The 20,022-nt window shown below is 42.5% G+C and overlaps 1 protein-coding gene across 24 annotated transcripts in view; it reads left to right on the top strand.

The window, feature by feature from the left end:
- EXD3 (exonuclease 3'-5' domain containing 3) overlaps positions 1-20,022 on the top strand; it is a 300,821-nt gene that overhangs the window by 1,515 nt on the left and 279,284 nt on the right. For 15 of the 24 annotated variants that reach the window (XR_010826103.1, XR_010826104.1, XM_066980892.1 and 12 more), the window contains exon 2: positions 7,612-7,758. The exons of 4 other annotated variants lie outside the window; for them this stretch is intronic. Coding sequence is in view for 2 of the 20 variants with exons in the window: in XM_066980898.1 (XP_066836999.1) it covers positions 7,725-7,758 (34 nt within the window). In the remaining 18 variants the exon portion in view is untranslated. The remainder of the gene's footprint in view (positions 1-7,611; positions 7,759-20,022) is intronic. 5 more of the 24 variants (XM_066980894.1, XM_066980901.1, XM_066980906.1 and 2 more) reach the window with 1 other exon arrangement.

Here is a 20,022-nt window from a genome sequence, read left to right on the forward strand (position 1 = left end):
GGAGCTTAGGAACAAACAACACAGCTTGATTGTTCATTGGAAGACATAAATATGCGGCCTATTTCCAGTCAGCTCCTATTCTTACAAATTCTTTGTTCGAATACTAATATGTCTACTGACTTAAATTATCCAAAAGAAGGTTTATAACCTTTGCAGTGACAAGATGTTAGTGCTGTAGCCTGTTCTGACCTTTCTGGTTAGATGAGTCCAAACTGGGGAAGCATCTTAATGTAGTGAAAAAGAACATATGAAGTCTAAAAACCAAGGTCACCTCCTCTGTTTATGTGGTAGGAAGCTGTTAGATAGCGACTTGCAGGATTTAGTTGCATCAGTGATGCCATTTGAAGTTTGCTGTTGTGGGAAGAGTTGATATCCTCCCCTTTTTAAAGGGAATCAAGTTGGAGTGATTGTGTGTGCACACAGTATTGTTAGAATGGCTGCTAGAGCATAAGGTCCAGTTATAGTAGCTCTTCAGGTAAAGTATGAAGATCCTGGAAGGTTCAGAGGAGGCCACACAAATGTTCCGGTTGTGGAAAAGCCCTGTAACAGATCTAATGAACTCAGTTTATTCAGACACATCCAAGAGAAGAAGGTCAAGAAGTCTCAGCTACTTTGTGGAAATCCTTGCCTATTGAAAAGTTATTTGATAGTTGAATATTTTTAGTCTCTTTGAGATCCGGTAACTGAAAATCAAAGGTACACAGATTCTTTAAAGTATGACACAGTTTCCTAGCAGTGATAGAGCTTACATACAGGAATAGCTTGCAGGAGAGGTTAAAGGCTTGCTTTTATCTGGAGTGCTTCACCTGGAGCTAGATAACAATGTCGAAGAAAGGCTTAAACCTGGAATCTCAGGGAACTTACTGGTGTAAAAATGTCCACGTGGTTGGGGGGAAATCAGGGATGTTGTCAGTGAGTCACCTTCTGGGACTCTATTTACTCTGCTTGTTCTTCCTCTTTGCTTGGCTGCAGGAATAGCAGGATTATTTATTTGTTTATTTATTTGTGTTGCTGGTAGCACTTTAGTTCTAAATTAAGATGGGTTTAACTGATTTTATATATTTGGGTGAACCTCCGCTTTAAGGGGGAAGCAGGCTTTTCTTACAGGGGAAAATTGTTTAAGGTAGTGTATTTCTTCCTCCACTGTTCTCTAGATTGTCAGAGTTGGCCACAGAGAACAGACACTGAGGAGGGTAAATTGGTGTGCTGTCGTAGTCCAGAGAACCCCCTTCCTCATGTAATAACTCTTCCCCGTATGTGTGCAATCTGCTCCATGTTTGAGGTCAGGAAGGGGTTTCCAGACAAGTCTGATTAACGCATGAGAAGAGTTTTTTCACCTCCAGCAAGAACATAGTTTTCATGCTGGGACTTTCTGCTGACACTGTTTCTGTTTCACCAGGTTCTTGCAAAGGGTGGATCTATTTGTGTCCATTTGTTGTTTTGAGAGGATGAGAGTGCTTTCAGGGTAGTAGGTGTTATAAAAAGTATATGAGATGATGGACTCAACTAGAAGATCTGTTGACTCATTCAGAAATCATGACTTTTGAGTTAAAAAAAAAAAAAAAAAGCCTCCTGTACTTACTTCCATGAATACTGAAACTACCTCACATAGCACTGTGTTTTTTGGTGTTCTTTCTGGTTTTCATTGGAAGCAGGCTCATGGCTGCATGACAGCTTTTTGGCACAAGTGTCACTAATAGCCGTAACTTCTGTTCCCATGGTTTTTCTCACTGTTTATGTGCAAACAATAGAGCAGGAATAATCAGCAATTTTAGCATGTGGAGTAGAACCAGCGAAACATATAATCTAGAATGTAAAATGATCTGTTGGAAAATGCTGTCTGCTACAAGTAATCATAACACACAAAAAATTGTTGGTGCTTACAGTTTATCAGTTAGAGCAAACTTCTCAGCTTTGTCAGGGGAGCTGAATATGCTGCTCATATGAAACTGCATCAGAGCAGAAAACAAAAGTAACTTATGTTGTGAGGAAAAGGAGAAGTGGGTATTCTCTGTCTGCTGAGTACATACTCAGCAGCGCTCAGAGCTTAATGCAGAGGTAGGTAGGTCAGTTCACAGTTATTAAGAGGAGCTGGTCTGTTCATCTAGGCTCTTTGGCAACCAAAGCAGTTGTTCCTGTGTAATTTTGCCCAAACTTGCACCGAATACTTGAAATATGTGAAGTGATGGAGCCTGAGAAGAGCGGGGATGAGGGGACGCAGGCCACCTCTGGGCTAACTAAGAAACAGCAAGCGTTCTTCCCCTGAACCAAGTTTTAATAATTGAATTCAAAGGCAATTGCTGAGCTTGAGCAGTATGCCAGTGGCTTAAAAAAATAATTCTTACTTTTTTTGTAGCTGCCTCCAGATGCTTGATGCTATGCAGTCAAATAAAGACAGCCTACAGAGGGAGCTCCCTGTTATCATTGATCACCATTTCATTGATCATCATTTCACATATCTAAAAAAAACCTTTTTATTGTCTCCCACAGACTTGGCCAGCTTCAACTCTAGTTGGGCTTTGGCCACACGAATTTTCTTCCTACAAATGTGAAGTGTCCCTGTTTTCCTTCCGTGTTGCCTGACCCTCCTTCCAGCAGCCGTACATTTTCTTTTTTCGCCTAAGCTCCAGTAGAAGATCCCTGGTCAGCCAGGCTGGCCTTCTGCCTCGCCTGCTTCACTTCTGATATTTTGGAATTGCCTGATTCTGTGCTTTTAGGAGGCAGTGCTTAAAGACTGACCAGCACTGATGGATGCTAATGCCTTCAAAAGCAGTTTCCCAGGGGACCTTGCTGACTAGTTCCCCGAGCAGCCTGAAGTCTGCTTTCCCCGTATCCAGGGCTGAAGTTTTGGTGGCAGTTTTCCTTCTGTTGCCAAAAATTTTAAACTCAACCACTTTGTGGTCACTGTGGCCGAGACAGCCACCAGTTGCCACGTCTCCCACAAGACCCTCTCTGTTCTCCAGCAACAGATCTAGGAGGGCACCTTTCCTAGTTGGCTCCCTTAGCACCTGCACCAAGAAGTTATCATCTAGGTGCTTTATGAACCTCCTGGACTTGCTCGTGTCAGCCGTGTGGTCATCCCAGTTGACGTCTGGCAAGTTGAAGTCCCCCATAAGGACAAGGGGAGTTGATCTCGAGGCATCTCTTAGTTCTGCAAAGAAAAATTCATCGGCATTGTTGTCCTGGTCGGGTGGTCTGTAATAGACTCCCACAACGACATCCCCTTTATTTGTTCGTCCCTTAATCCTTACCCAGAGGCTCTCAACTTTGCCATCGCCAACTTGAAGTTCCACACTGTCCAGCTCCTGCTTCATGTACATCACCACCTCGCCTACCCTGCCTGTCCCTCCTGAAGAGCCTGTAACCATCTATTGTTACACACCACCCACAGGACTCATCCCACCAGGTTTTGCTTATGCCGATGATGTCGTAGCTGTGGGGCTGGGCCAAGACTTCTAGCTCATCCATTTTATTCCTCATACAGCGTGCATTTGTGTAGAAGCACTTCAAATGCGCCTCCCTGCACACAGCACCTTATGGAGCAGACCGAAGGACCTCACTAGCACACAGTGCCTCTGATTCTAGTGCACCATCCCTTAGCTTATCACCGGCGTGCCTGGTTTTATCCCTTTCCCCCTTCAACTCTGTTTTAAAGCCCTATCTACCAGTCCTGCTAACTCCTGAGCAAAAATCCTTTTCCCCCTCTGAGAGAGGCGCATCCCATCTGCTGCCAGCAGGCCTGGTGTCGCGTAGACTTTCCCATGATCGAAAAACCCAAAGTTCTGCCGGTTGCACCAGTCCCGAAGCCACGTATTAATGTGATGAGTCTGCCTGTCAACATTGATCCCTCCTATCGGAAGGACAGAGGCAAACACAACCTGTGCCCCTGAACCTTTAACTAGTCGCCCTAAAGGCCCTTTTGATCGCTCTCGGACTTCTCCTTGCTACCTCGTCATTGCCAGCCTGAAAGACCAGTAGTGGGTAGTAGTCGGTGGGCCGTACCAGGCGCGTGACTTTCTTAGCAATGTCTCTCACCCGAGCCCCAGGGAGGCACCAAACTTCCCTGTGGGTTGGGTCCGGTCGGCATATCGGGCCCTCTGTCCCTTTCACAAGGGAGTCCTCCATGATGATAACCTTTCTTTCCTGACAGAAGGTGTAGCAATGCGGGGGGTAGGTTGCCTTGCCTTAGGCACCCTCTCCAACTGGGACGGGCTTTTGTCTACATCGCTGTTTCGACGGTCATGTTCTAGAGCTTCATACCTGTTAGATAAGGGTAGATGGGAAGGTGAGGTGGGCAGGGACAGGGCTCGCCTACCACCCCGAGCAGGAACCTGCCTCCATTCCCCACCTTGGCCTAGGTCCCCTCCTACTGCCTGGTGCGATGAGGGAACTTTGTCTTCTGTGTAGCAGGAGACACTTGTGCTGTGGCAGGCTCGTGAGTCTGTGTCAGAGAGGGCAGAGTACACCTGCACCAGTCAGTTTCCCTCTCTGACTCCCTGATGCTCCTGAGCCTGCTCACCTCCTCCCGGAGCACCGCTACCTGCCTGAGCATCTCTTCAACCTGGGCACACCTCCCACAGGCATACCCCTCGCTGCTGCTGTCAGATACCGACAGAAGACTCGGGCGCACCCTGCAGCCCAAGACCTGGGCGGCCGCGTGTTTCCCTGAGCCCTCCGTCTGAGTAGCCACATCGGTGACTGTGGCTGGAGAGGCCGCAAGAGATGCGGAGGCCGTGGTTTTCTGCCTGGTGGCTACCATGGCCTGGCTCTACGCGAGCAGGTTACAAGCACCATTGGGAAAGGCCACTGCAAAAGAGCGGTGAGGGCCCGCAAACTGCCGCACCACGCCCTATTTGTCCGTCCTGGTCGCCGCGCTCCCCAGGGGCTGCTGTTGAACATCAGGGGAGCGCGCGCTGCTGGCTCCACCTACGCCTCGTCAGCCTCCCTCGTGAGGGCTGCCGGGTCCTGGTGGCTCCCTCGGCTGCTTCGAGTGGCCTCGATGCCGAAAAAAAGCCCTGCCTGCCTCGATCCCCTGCTCCGCTGCAGAACGCGTCCGCCCTGGAGCCGATCGCCTTGGCGATACATTAAATTAGTGTTGTTTTTTTCTTGTATAGAAGTTTGTTTGGGAATAGCAACTGCCTCAACCCTCAGACAGGTCTATTGTGAATCCACATGCAGGTTTAGTGATGCAACATCACCAAATGGCATTAACTTGGGCATGGAAGGTGGGAGTGTTGTCCAACTGCTCGGGATCAGGAGTAGTGTGCTCTTTCCCAGCTGTGTGAATTCCCTGCTAGATGAATTAGGGCAAAGAATGCCTTACGGTCTGCAGATAATAAACAAAAATACCCCCTACTCATGTAACTAATAACTTATTTTGTATCAACTTTGCCACTCACTTGGGATGACACTTTGGACGTAGTCCTTGGTGTTGGCTCAAAGTAGCAATAGACCCGTTGGAGGGTTGAGGCAGTTGCTATTCTCAAACGAATTTCTATATAAGAAAAAAAAAACACTGTGATTTTATGTATTTATTTATTATAATAATCCTTTTTGCGTTGTGTTCTGCAATAAAAACCTAAAGAAAGATTGTTTTGGAATCTGATCATACCAGAAGCAACTAAAAATCCAACTTCTGCCCTTTTACTACCTGTAAAACGTGAGAGTCCTGTTCCTTGTCTGTCTGGCACTAAACTTGTGTGTTACCTATATTCAAGTTACAACACTGGATCTGGAAGAAGAAGAAAGTTGCTAATGAAGAAAATAGAAATAATGGAAGAATCAAGCACAAGAAAGTTCTAATTTACAATTGTATAAACATTTAAACAGCACTAGAAACTGTTTTGAAACTAAGGTAGAAGGCATGGTTAAAGTTGGTGTCTTGAGACAGTTGCTAGTGTTGATAACTACCAAAAAAAATAGTGTCAATGTCTCATTTTTATGTGGTAGTACAGAAACGAGGTTCCCTATTCAGTGCTCCAGTCTAAACCATTACCGAGGCTGTTCATGACAGCAGCTTATTTCAGCTCATGGAAGCAGATTTATACCAGTGTAGGTGAGATCTGGCTGCTGTGCATTTAGCAAGGGCCTGCTGCTAAGCTGAGCGAGGTGGTTCTCGTTACCTTACCAAGCTAGAGCAGCAGAGGCTACGTGTAGCTCTACAGGTATTGCACACACTGTAACGTGTTCATTCCCCCTTAGCTACCTCTCCTGCTGTGCCAAGGACATGGTCAGACTTTGTGTTAAGTGTAAACGTGCGGCTGCTGTCATTTTAGACTTCTTTTCTGATTAAAATAATGTCGTTCCTGTTTTGTGTTTAGCTGCATCCATACAATCCATGGATTTGTTCTTGGCTGTTGTTACTCTCACCTCCAGAAGGCAAAATGCTTTACAAGAGGCTGCCCCTGTAGCTCTGCACACAGCTGTGCAGCTTGGCTACCGGTGCTCGTTATGTCTTTCAATAACCTTTACTGTTTTAAACTTTTGCCGAGTGTGAATTGCCTAGTCTCAGTTTTAGTTAATAATTGCATTCATTATCATACTTTCAAAAACACACACACACACACACAAAAAACAAAAACCAAGCATGATGTGATATCTCTCTTAGCAGTAGTTATAGCTCAGGCTGCAAAATATTTTAATTTTCAGTTTCAGTTTTTTCTTGCGCTTATGTTTTTCATTCTGCACTGAACCTTTCTGCTCTGTGGTTCTAAAGGCGCTCCGTGATCATGTCTAATTTTCATGGAAATTCATTGAGCCTTGTTTGGGTTACATGTTCATGAAAGAAAAATCCCTTTTTCAAAACATCCAGGACACTGTCCACCACTGATCTTTTTAATGTCAAACTCTGCCTGAACCTCCTCAAGGAATAAGCTGTTAAGTCAGGAAAAAAGTTGGCTGGAACATAACAGTGCTGTGAGGAATGTCTGAAAATGTGGGAGAGAGCACAGGAGGAACTGTGCCCTGCCTGGGGAGTGCCTGCGTATCACACCGCGCCACGTGGGCTTTCTTAGGTTACACAAATCTCTGTAAATTTTTGGGAAGTATTCCCCAGGGACTGAAGTAACCCACTGTTACAAACTAAAGGGAAATCGGTTTGGCTTTTTGAGATGAGTGCAGTCTTGCTTTACAGAGCAAATGGCTGCTGTTTCAGACTGCGCTAAGCTCTTTTTAGCAGCCACGTTTTTAAGCTTTGTTGTGTGCCTTTTTTATTTTTGTTTTGTAAGCTGTTGTTGCCAGTAGGTGATTCAGATGAATGAGAGGGGAGATGTAATTGTGTTAAAGTGAACACTGCGCCTGGATTGGGACAGTGGGTCTCAAGGTAACACTTTATAACATCTGCCTGGTGTTCTTTCTATTCTGTTGTGGTTCTTAGCCACATGATCTTAACGTTACAGTAAAGATGTTTAGCAGGAAGTAAAAACACTGGCAAGTATTTAAGGCCCTATTTCAAGAAAACACTTAGTGTTTGCTTGAATCCTGGTCTTCGCAAGGTAGCACTTAACTGGGTGCATGCGTGCTCGCTTAGGTACGGTTGCTTCAGTGGAGCACAGGTGGTGTGTGTACAAAAAGCTCGGTGTGCTAACAGCAGACCCGTTTGCTTCCTTGCAGGGCTGCGCAGCACTGGCATCCCAGACGTCACCCAGCAGACAGCAGGGTCGGGTCGCTGGCCGTCGGGGTGAGTTTGCCAAGTCTCCGGACCTGAGTCTGTTCAAAGGCTTTCGATGATGCGGAAAACCACACATTTGGCAATACAGCGTAAGGAGCTCATACCCCTTGCTAGCCCCTGTCTTATCGGGGCTTAGAAAATGATCAGTTTTAATGCTTACTACTTTGTCCATCTCTTCCTCCTTATGCGTGGGTGTTTGGGGGACGGCTGAGTGGGGTGCGCCTTGCTGTGGAATGGGGTGGGAGGGAGAGAGAGGCGATTGCTTAGGCTGCTGTGACTGCGCTGCCCCCATACCGAGAAGCTATGCCCTCTGCGGATAGTTAGGGGCAGACCTGTGAGTGGTACGGCCCCGTTCTAACAAGTTGACAGTGAGATTATTAAGGTTAATTTCTGTTCACTGGATGGGTGTCAGCTTTTTTGTGTGAGGTTTGCTTCTGAAAGTATTACAAGCACCTTTTGTTCACAGGATGTTTTGCTAGTGCATGCGTTTGTGTAGGTAGGTGACAATGAACTCGACAGTAAACGAAGTAACAGTTGTACAAACTTGTAGCAGGTTTCGTTTCATCATTGTATTTTGTATGACCACTATTAAATGAAGACATCTTTTCAAATAAGCAATATTTTTATAGTACTGCAGTGTAATAGGGAATAGTTTTATGAGGATTCAATTTTGATTTGTGAACTTCATTCATGATATTCAGCTTTTTTTTGTAAAGATTGAGCAATTCCTTAGAGATAAAGCAGATTATGTGGAACTCAGTTTATCTTTAAGTTGTAGTCTTACAACTGGGATCTCATCTAATTCAGTATCCTTTCTTCAGTCAGAAAGGGAAAGCTGAATTTTTCAATCTTTCTCTTTAGTTCTGCTGCCTACTGATGTATTTACCTCAATGAGGGCTTGCACAATATAAAATGTCTGTGCAGCAGCAGTCCACCAGTCACTGTGTATCACCTGTTTTCCCCTTCTGTTCGACTGAAAGCAAAGCTTGGAGTTTAATGAGAAATTTCTGGAAAGTCTCAGTTTGGGTTTTTCTGGTCTCCTGTGTATGTGTTCTGAAATACAGCTGCAGCTTCGTTAGAGGGCACTCTTGAATAATGCATGGCAAGACTCATGCTGTCGGACAGCATTCACCACATCCTCTTTGGAGGAAAAGAAGTACTGGTGGAAACGTTACTTGCTGCTCCAGAGGAGAAAGTTTGAAGCCTGAGATGGATTACTCTATATGCTACACTATCTCGTGATGCAATGCAAAAATGACTATACTGTAGGCTGATTTAATGCTAGCACTGTATATGGAAGATAGCAGCAATCTATTAGATAATTCACTGTAGTCTTCCAACAGTGGATTAATTCATTTAGCTTGTTTTTCTCATGACCTTTGCCCCATAAACTATCATGATCCTAAATGTATGTTCTTTTGAGAACTTTTTTGTATTGCTGCCATCTTAAAAAAAAATCCTTTAGAAACAATAAGTTGCTTCAGAAACTCTTGGATTTTGATTCCAACCCTTACATGAGTTCCTTCTGTGCCTCTGACAAATTGCTTACTGTGTCTTATTTCACTTTCCTTCCGTAATAAAGAGCATAATGATTTTTACCTTGGGACAATTTGTCAATATGTATAAATGTTCTTTGAAATCTGAAGTATTTTATTTTTATTTATTTTTTTTTTAATATATTAACATATTGAACAAAGCAGGAGTCAGGGAAGTTGAATTTAAGACAATGATTATTGCTCAAGTGTTTTGGTGCTTCTTCTCTTCTGGCAAGATTATAGAGCCAGATCATTTGCATTAGTTTTGACTTTTCTTGATGCTTTTAGTTTTTGTCCAGGGAGCAACATTCTTTATGTGCAGGAGTCAGATTGTCTGTAAACATAAACAGAATCTTAGCTTTGCCCAAAACATACCTTGTTTTGCTTTTAAAAAAGCATACCAAACCGGTGTAACTTGAAACATTTTTCTGAGCAATTAGCACTGAATCATACCCACACTGGATAGGCTTGGCTAAACTGAAGCGCATGTCTTATGCTGGAACCGTGCCTACTGCGCACAAACCTCAGCTTTAATGTATTGCTTTACTTTGCCTTTCCATTCCCTGTTCTGTCTTTGCATTTCTGCTGCTGGCTGGGTTTTACGTAGGCACTCGGCAGTGCTCCTGTGCCTCAGAAGAGGCAGCGCGTGGGGTTGTGATTTGCTTACGGTCACGGAATAGGGTAGTGACAGCTATGGCCAGAAACCAGTCCTCTGGCTGGCTGACCGTCTCCGTACCGGGACGAGTTCCTCCCAGCTGGGACTGGCGGGTCTGTCTGCCAGGAGCTTGGCTTCACCTCGCAGAGGTGGCAGCTGTGCCTTAGAGGTGGTAGACACTGACAGCCAGAGAGTTTATCAAGGCGGTGTCTGCACTGCAGATAGAAGACTGTACTTTGTTTGGTATCCTGAATGACTGTGTAGCGCTTCCATGAACTCTAATATCCATGAGGGTCAGCTTCCCAAAGTTAAGGTAGAACAATAAGAAAAATGCACTACTTGCCAGGCCATCTTTTACTTTCCCTAATTTTTATCTTCTCTTGCATTTGCCCTTTCTGTCCCACTAGCGTGTCTCCTTGTAAGCCTTGTTGGCAAAGAATGGTTGCTTGGATTAAGGGTGGAAAGCTGAGAAGCTCCTTCCCAGGAGCCCTCAGTGTCCGTCCTGTGTAAATGGTAGAGGAGGAGGCAGCAGGAGCAGAGCTGCAATATGGCCCGTGTGCGTGGCTGCAGATGCATGGGAAGGAGCACTCGTGCACACAGTGCACAGTTGATTGGCACGAGGTGAGCAGCAGGAGCTTGCTCTTGCAGTAAAGTCATGGCTGGGTAGCTTTAGAAAGTCAGTTTTTCCTTTGCTTGAGGCTGTAGACTGCAAGAAGTTTTTAATTGCTAATATTCTTTAAGACCCGATCTTCTGTACGTACAGTTAGTTACCAAGCTTTGGTCTGTCGGTAACCGCTTTGCGTGGAGGACAAAATGCTGGATGAGAGCAGGCACCCTGGGTGGCGTGTCTCTGGTGTTGCCTTTAGGGCACAACAGCTCGTGCCTCCAGCGGTCAGCCGATGTGCTGGCGCGCAACTTGTGCGCCTGTGACCCCAGTGCTCCTGATCGCGCTCCACCTCCGGCGGGCCGGTGGCAGGAGCAGCTTCTCTGGGCAAAGGCAGCAGGTCCGGGAGGGTGGGCAGCCCAGAGCTGGCCCCGGGGCTGCCGCGTCGCCCCGGGATTGTTTTGGTGAGCTGGGAGCAGGGCAGGCGGGCGGGCTGGCTTGTCCAGCAGCCGGGCATGGTGCCCAAGTAACTGCGTCAGCTGTAGTTTGGAGGAATCTTTTATTTGCTTGACTGGCAAATGGAATTTAAGGTGAAAGAGAATAAATAAGGACTTCTCTGGCAGAAAATAACAGTTAGGGAGCTTAAAGTATTTTCATCTGTGGGGGCTGAGGAATGTATTTTTAATGGTTTTGAAGAAGCCCATCTCCTGTGATTTCTGTAAATGAAATTAGGAACAAAGTTTTGAAAGATAGAAGCGTCAGCCAAAGTCTTCATCCCCTCAGCGTTATTACTCCTTGCCACATGTAGATGCCCTCCCGTGTTTTACCACGCATAAAATTTGGGTATTCTAAAAAATAATATTAATCTTGCAGCCAATGACATCTAAAAAATGTGCTGAAGAGAAGCTCCAGCACACTGGAATGAAATACGTTTCTCCAGTGTTGAGTAGCATCTCCTACAAATGTTTTCTCACAGAACATTTCCGTAGAACTGACAGTTTATTTTTACGATGATTTATGTTTTGGTCTTTGTCATTCTTTGAACACTAGCTGGAGTTGTGTGGTGACATGTTTGCATGGGGTAGCCAATGCCATCTTCATCTGTGTATCAAATGTAATTAGTAGATGCTAGTGTCATCTCTGCTTTAGCTCTCAAATCAGTTCCAGGTACCATCTGATTTTAATTAAAAGAGATGGTTGCAGTTCTTGGTCCCATCTACAATTACAATCAGTGTCGTACTTAAAATGTTCTGCCAAGTCCTCCTTGTTTTTCAGTGTGCCTCAGCAACAGCTTTGGGATCTGGAGACCAAATGCGTATTTCTGGGCAGTATTTTGAGGATGGTGATTGTAGTTTCTTGAGCACCTCCCTGTGCTTAGTGTCTATCTAAGGACTCGGATCCTGACGTGGCAGGATATTCTGTTGGTCTCAGCAGACGTGGGAGAAACTGCTTCCTGACATGGGTAGGTAGCAACAACTGAAGAGTGTTTCCTTCTTAAGTAAGAATTAAAAAGCTGCTTCTAATAGAATTTGAAAAACAAATTAGAACCCGTGCTTGTGAAAACACAGGACAGGAACACAATGGGGGAAAGCGTAAGTTTAGGCCAGTCCTTTGCCTAATGTAATAAGGTAAATGGAGTGAGCACTTTTTGACTTTTTCAGTAGCTAAGAGCCCAGTGGTGCTACCTGTCCAATTTGTCAGAAGTTTATGTCCCAAAATGTAAATATTTTTAAGCAAAGCAAATGCAAAACTTTGGCAATAAAAAAAAAGGGGGAGGGGGGTGGGAGGAGGGCAAAACCAAGAACAAAACCAAAGAAGCCCTTTTGTGTGCTGTGTCCAGACCAATTTAAAAATGCTTTTGTTCCATGCCTATATAAATGGTTGTTTCAGCCAAAGAAATCTTTCCTATTGATTTATTGCACCAATTTAGATATAAGCCCTCTGTGCAGAATTGTCAGCTTAATAGAACAGCTTTCTTTCTCCTTTCAGATTTAATCCACATGTTGTTTTATCAACAGAGCCTTTGTCTCAGCTCGGTTATAAGTTATCCTTTTTTATAAAAAAAAAAAAAGTGAAAACACATGGTTTTTAATAGCCCTATTACAAAAGAGCATAAGATGACATATGGGAGAGGTGACCAGCAAATAGTGACTCTCATGTGCAGGTAACTTCAAAGTGTCGCTTCAAATGAAAGAGTGGAAAACGGACCTTTCACCTCTCCCTGTCGTAATGAATGTGGAAAGCCTAGCAGTGACAGGAGGAGGCAGCATTATCTTTAACCAGGATTACCTAGTTTTTTCCCAGCTTGTTCAGTGATGCTAAACATACTCTTTTTTAGTTAACTTTAATTTCCTTCTTTTTTTTTTTTTTTTAAAGGGGAATTTATCCAGAGGTGTATGTAATTCATGTTTCCTTCCTTCCTGCCTCCCTCCCCGCAGAGAAGGATTTCTTTCTTGGACCCCTCCTGTTTTCCAAGCAGGGGAGAATTGCTCTCAGGAAACTCATGCGTTTGGTATTATTTCTATACTTGGTTTTGCGAGAAAACATTTATTTGAGTATCAAGGCTCATTTGATATCTGCATGGGAGCGAATGTTAGAGCTGTTTGACAAAGTAGTTCATCATTTGATTACAATCTTTACTTTGACCTTATCATGTGACTAAACATCATGCAGCATCGTGAATTAGTTCATGATTTACTTCAGTGCATCCTGAACTGGCAGCTCGGTGGGCTGAATACAGCCAAAGGCAGAACAGTTGCAATATGTGTCTTTGTGGTGCTGGCCTGGTTCCTTCCGCTTGTGTTACATTCCTGGCAGTCATTTCCATCTCCCTTAATTCTCTTTTAGATGTCAGCACAGCAGATCCCAGCTCCAGAGTCAATATAAGTACTTGCAGCGATAGGATGTGAAAAGAAATTAATAGTAATGTCTTCGATGGAAAGGAATTTGTCTGGCACCTAAAAATGTGGTGCAGCCCTATTCTTAGTCTAAACGTTACAAAAGAGAGTAAGAAAAGGTCTACCTTGGAGGCTTAGCACTCAGTGACAGGAAAAAAAAGTTGCATCCTTGTTGCCCGAACCAGATAGTAGGCCAGGCAGTGATATTGTGACTCTGGGGAAGGAAGTCTCGCTATATCAGGCAGATTCCTTGGTCCACCAAGCTCTTGCAAGCAAACACAAAACCCTTGGAGAGTGTGTGCAGCTCCAAGGAACTGGCAGCATCCCTTCACAGAATTTAAATCAGTCAGGCTTTGTCAGAGGAGAGGTAAGCCTGGCAGTGGTCAGGAGAACTTACTAACTGTGTTAGTAGAAGCAGGCTGTTCATCTCTAAGGCAACTTACGTACTATCAGATTCTCTGCGTGTTAACCATGTTAACTCTGCTTCTTGCACAAGAAGAAAAAAAAATCAATCTCTTTCGACATGGCTGTGGAATGCAGACTTACTGGGGGCCGTTTGTTTTCCTGCAGGCTGGCCTTTTGTCACTGCCTGCATTTTTTTTATGAGGTCTGAGCATACCTTTCCAACGTAATTTAAAACATGGGTTTTGGGAGGAGTATACTTTCCAAGCTCTCTCAGACAGTCTCCCGTCCTTAAGTATGCATTCTACCAAGCTAAGTTCTCCAAATGTTGGTAGTAATGGATATTAAGATTAGATTGGTTTCCTTTTCAGTTGATCACTGTTCTTAATGGCAGGTAACCATTATTACTTCTCTCAAAACAGCTTAGAACTTGAATCTTTCAAGAGCAGTAGTAAATGGAAGGGGTATTCAGCTAGCAGGAGCAATTTCTTTATATGTGGATTTTGCAGGGCACTGTACTGTGTTGTGCTTTCATCTAAAATATCCTTGGGCAGCCTCATCTGTCTTTGAAGTTGGCCTTCCTTTGAGCAGGGGGTTGGACTGGAAACCTCCAGAGGTCCCTCCTAGATGAGCTTACTTTGTGATTCTGTATTCTGGTAGAGTTCTGGCAAAGATACTTTTGGCTTCATTTTTATCTCCCTTCATGCTCAGTAGCTTTCATCATGTTCCCATGATAAACAATTCTTTAAACTGAAGTGATGTGTAAACATCAGGAACAGTTTCTAAACTGCAACACAGAAGTCTTCTTCCTTCATAGTTTAAGCTGTTTTTTGTGCTGACACATTTAGATGACCCCCCCCCCTTTTTTTTTTTTTCAGGCCCAAATGTGTTAACATAGGGCAGTACAAAGGATGATTTTCATAAAGCTGATGGATCTTGCTCTAAGGTCAGCTTTGTGCCTTTGCACTTATTCTTTGTTAGGAAACTGCAGAAGGAAAGATGAAGAAAAAAGCCTTGCTACTTGGGATTTATGAGACTATATCATTACTGCATTTTGAGTGAGATTGTGCATTTCTGAGTTAAAAGGTGTTATTAAGAAAAATAATTTTTAATGGATATTGGTATCTATTATCTAACACTTTAGCTCATACTTAACTTTATGCTGTACGGTATTGCGGTATTTTGCTTGAAATTTAAGCAGTTGCTTAAACACTTTGAATAGTAGTGAACTTAATAATGTGTCTTAGTAATTCAGAAACTGTGTGCTTGACAAGGGAATGCTGACAGTTTGTTGGCTTGTTTGGATTTACGACTTTGTTCTGAGGGCAGGACAGGATGGTGGGGCAATTAGATGGAGTTACATACACCAAATGTGTAATTTATCACATATGTACTCAAAACTGAAGTTGACTAATCTTGTAGCTCATGCTTGCTGTATGTTCAGTCTTTAACCTCTCTGTTTAGATTGCCAACATGGTGCCAATTAGTGGGACTGTGATGTGGACACTAAGGAATATAACTCACTTCACATGGGTTGCCAAACAGCTAGCAGATGTTAAGCTAATGGTTCTTGGCTACTACCAGCCTGACTTGGATTTCAACCCAGAGGTGAAAGAATTTATTTCTTTCCCATTACCATTTCCCTTGGGCCATATTGTCCCAAGCATCGAAAATTCCTTCAACTTGCTCTGTAAGATGATGTATACATTCCCCCTCCCTCTTAAACCTGTTCTCACGGTGCAGTGAGTGTTTCTTTATTTTTTTGTTAATTTGTCTTCTTTGGTACTTGATATTATACCAGTAGGTTTTTTTGTAAGTGAAAATTGTAAATAAAACTCACAACTGACATTTTTAACAAGAGGTCTGTGCGGAGTGTATGGTTTGGTTCGGTGGTTGTTCGTGTCCTGTACATGCAGCTACATTTCAGGGACTTGACAAAAGGTCTGTCCTAGGACTGGTGTTGTACAACAAAGGCCATAGAGAGTGGTGGGCCTGGTTTGCCTGGGATTTTGCATGTTTTTTGTGCGGCCCATAGTTTTTCTCCTAAGGATGAATCAATGCAGAAAAAATAACAGATTCTGCAGCTTCTTCAGTGTAATTTAGACCAAGAGGCAGTACTTGTTACTCAAGCAGATTTAAAATATGGTGTGAAGTATAGTTTGATAACTGGAACATCGCTTTCCATTAACATCGCTTTCATTTTCTCTTCTGTGGTCTTTCAAGTGGTAAGTATCATAAGGAGGTACTTGTCCATATAACCTTAGTAACTTCAGGAACAGAGGTAGGGTAACGGAGGGGTCAGCTGAATGAAGAGCAGCACTTCAATACTTACTGATGCTTAAATCCCCTTATAACTCACTGCACAGTCGTTTTTTTCTGTTTTACCAGTGTGTGTACTATTAGGGGTGATGCTTTTTGCTCGCTCTCTGGTAACTTTCTTTTCTTTCCTTCTGTGAGGATTTAGCCCTTGACCTAAAAATTTTATCTGTAACATTTTACAGCATCCAATTTTTTGGCCATAGCGCTAAGTTGCTCATTTTACACTTCATTAAAAAGCAATATTAGTAGCATAGCAGGTGTCTGGAAATCTTTCACCAAGTATGAATTTGTTTTTCAGTTATAGCTTCTTTTCCTGATGATGTGCTATTTTGGGGGTCCCAAACATGAGCAGTATCAACATGAAGGCCAACAGGAAGAGTTGGTTAAGGTTAAGTAACTGTTGTAGTTATCTTTCAGTGAGCACTGAAAGTAAACCGCTTGCAAGGTCCTGTCAGTTTTTGCTTTTCTTCAGGGTTCTAGATCAAATGTTTCATTTGGTGATGCATTTGATTTTTGAACTTCCAAAGAGAGCAACTATTTTTAATCTCTTGATATGAGCGGAACTCCTTGCGTCCTGTGGATTAATCTTTCTTACATATGTAGTAAAGATGATGTAACTGAAATAAGGGAAACATTTCTGTACTTAGATGATGAATAATAGCTAAATACTAATTCTCTTTCTTGAATAATTAATAGTTTTCACATTTTCTGTAGAATGAACAGGGAAAATTCAACATGATAAACTAAAGACTAAGCTGAAATATAATTTTTTCAAGAGTGGCAGGCCATCAGGTTTTGGGTGTAGGAAACAAAATCTGACAGCGGTGTGTAACTATGTACGTTCTTCTCTTTCAGAATCTAAGTTATTGAGACCATGAGATGGACCCTTTCTCTAGATATTTCATTGGCTTTCTTTGCCTCCAGACTTCCATGTAGCTCTTTATAATAAATTACTTTTTTTTTTCTTTTCTCTTTCAAGAGATTTAAGAATCACTGATGGCCATGTCTGTACTCGTGTATATTAGCATATAGCTTCAGGGACACGCTAAAATTATAATAAATACAGAAGGTTTTTTAAGTACATTGTCGTGTTCATGTATATATTTCAGAAACAGTTAAAAGTTAACCTGAGAAACAAGACACAAGATATCCCTCCTTCCCCTGGGATTGCTGGCTGAATTATTATAGGGTTTGTCTACTGTCAATGAAAATAAGCTTTCTGGTTCATTTTTCTTATAATATAAAAACTTATGCCTGCCATGTTTGCTTTGTCACTGAAAATTTTCACCATATGACCAATGTTTTTTTCTCCACTTAGATTAGCATTGACATAACATGAAAAAATAGAAGATTGGACCAGATATGTATGCATTTCTAGGCAGACTCTGAAATCTTAAGAAACGAGGTAGATGACCTAAGAAGTTTGTTTTTTATGTGAAATTGTTAAATAGGGCAGTAAGAAGGTTGATGGAAGAAAAATGTCATTTGGAACACCCTGATATCAAGTTATAGGTTACATAAAAATGACAAAAGGTTTCAAACCCATGGAGAAAGACTGTGGTGTCTTAAAGCTGAAAATCAAATCAGGAAAATAACTGTGTTATAATAGAATCCTGAAGATTAGGAGTTTTGCAGACTTTCAGATCAGAAAATTATAGACTAATACAAAGTATGTAGCTTTAAAGTAGGAAACACAATAGGAGAAAACTGGCACCCCAGTCCTATTACACATCACGAACGACACCTTTGGGAAACATCTGGTCAGGGAATCTAGAAAGAGGAAAATACTTTTGACTTTCTCCTGAGAATTGTGCAGAACCTGGCGCAAAATTTTACTACCAGTGGCCCCCTGTAAGTGTGAACACAAGAGTACTTACACATCCTTGCAGAATTAATCCAAACCAAGAATGAGGAAGCTTGTTAAAAAGAAACTGAAAGAAGCAGTGAAAAAGGGGAGATGTTTGTAGTAGCGTGAAGATTATTTAAAAACACTATACTGAAGAGCAAATGCCCCAGCCCTATCAAAAGCCAGTCGAGAGAGAGAAAAGCTATGATGTGAAACAGCAGGGAAGAAAAGCTATAGAGTTAGAGGCATCCTTCCAAAAGCTGAAGTCATGACCAAGTGAGGATGATAGAAAAGAACAAACACTTTGGAAGGCCAAATAACAGTTCTTTTCCAAATATTTAGGGAATAGAAAAGTTTGTCTGAAGGTTTGCAAAAACCCTTAAAAACTACGTTGTAAAAGAATCACTTGGATAAGGAGGAACAGAAAGAAAGAAATGAGTTTTGTGGCACGTGTGTTCATCATGGTTTCTGCACCAGAACTCAAAACGTTCAGAATTAATCCAGCCAGATCTCAAAATGAACTCTAGAAAATTTAAGAAAGCTGTGACAATGAACTGCGGGAGCCAGATGATGTTACAGCCCAGGAGGGATTCAAGAGAGGAACTGCTGAGTTATAAACACTTGTGTGCAACCTTTCACTTAAAGCATCCTCAACCCTAACAGAGAATAGGTAGGGCTGGTATGCTGACAACTTGGGAAAGACTTTCAGGGAGCTTGGGGAACTGCAGACTGAGAAATCTGGCTTTCTGCTGTGCAGAAACATTGAACTAATAATATAAATTAGAATTATTGGGCATATGATAAACTTTATATGAACATGGAGGAGTCAACGTGTCTTTTTAAAAGGAAGTTGCACTTGACAAATCAAAGGACTTGAAAGGCTCATCAGAAGTCTGAATTAGGATGTTCCAGTACCTGTAATATCCTCGGATTTTCAAACAATTTCAGACAGGGTGCTTTGCCACAGCTTCTTACGGCAAGCTTAATGTCTTGGAGTGAGAAAGAATACTCTTTATTTAAATGTTGACTGGTGAGAAAACATGTGGCAGTAATAGTTGTTACAGTGGACGGAGGTTACCATTAGAGTCGCATGGGAGTCTTACAAGACCTGTGCTGTTTAACACTCTTTCTCATTCTGTAACAAAAAGTAGGTACAGCAAATGGAAGTAGGAAGTTCAAAAGAAGCAAAAAGAAATACTTTGCACGATAAATAAAATGCATCAGCTTTTGAAACAATACTCTAGTGCTAATAGTTTGCATGAAAATGTTGGACATGTTCTTGGAAGAATGATCCACAAAGTCTGTTTCATACCAAGGCAGAAGACCTGGCATGTGGAGATCTTAAGGCACACTTTGTTGCAGGCTCAGGAAATGTGTTGGGCAATATAGTTGCCCAGTTCTCTTCCTTAGCCATCGACCGCTAACTACTGTGCAAGATGCGATACTTGCTAGATGAAGATACAATCCGAGTTGGTATGTCTTGTCTTTGTACCTTATTCTCTTATCTGAAATAGGCAGGTACAGAATAATCCCTCCTCTCTCATATACTCCTCCTACAAAATAAATGAAGTTTCTTTTTTAAGAAAACAAACTTTTGTTTTGTTTTGGTTGGTTTTGTGTAGTACATTGAGTTGCCATGTGTGTAGCATAGTTTATTGTGTTTGTCTAGAAACTTCTTGGACAGAAAATGGAGCTGCTTCTTAAGCATTTCCATATGTGTTCAGCTGTAGTGTTCAGTTATATTCTTCACCTAATGTAACTGGTGAAAATAAACATCTTTAAAACATTATTTTCACATATTGGTAAAGAATTAATAGAAAATGTTCCGGATCTGTGTCTGTCCCTACTGTGGCTCATAAGAAGGCTGTGTCAAGTCCTACTAGGTCTTAAGCAACCTACAGCTTCATCTCTATGAATTTGATGGCGATTTAGTTGATCCCTTTAGGAGACTCGGTTGAATACAATCCTCCTGACATTTGAACACAGCAAAATACTTGAACGTTAGCAAGTTTTCCATTTATAAGTGAGTTGTTTGTTAAAAGTGGAGAGAACAATCCAGACTCTGCCAAGTACATGCTAGGCGTACACAGCCCTG

The sequence above is a fragment of the Anser cygnoides genome, chromosome 20 (assembly GCF_040182565.1).
Source record: "Anser cygnoides isolate HZ-2024a breed goose chromosome 20, Taihu_goose_T2T_genome, whole genome shotgun sequence".
Classification (NCBI taxonomy): Eukaryota; Metazoa; Chordata; class Aves; order Anseriformes; family Anatidae; genus Anser; species Anser cygnoides.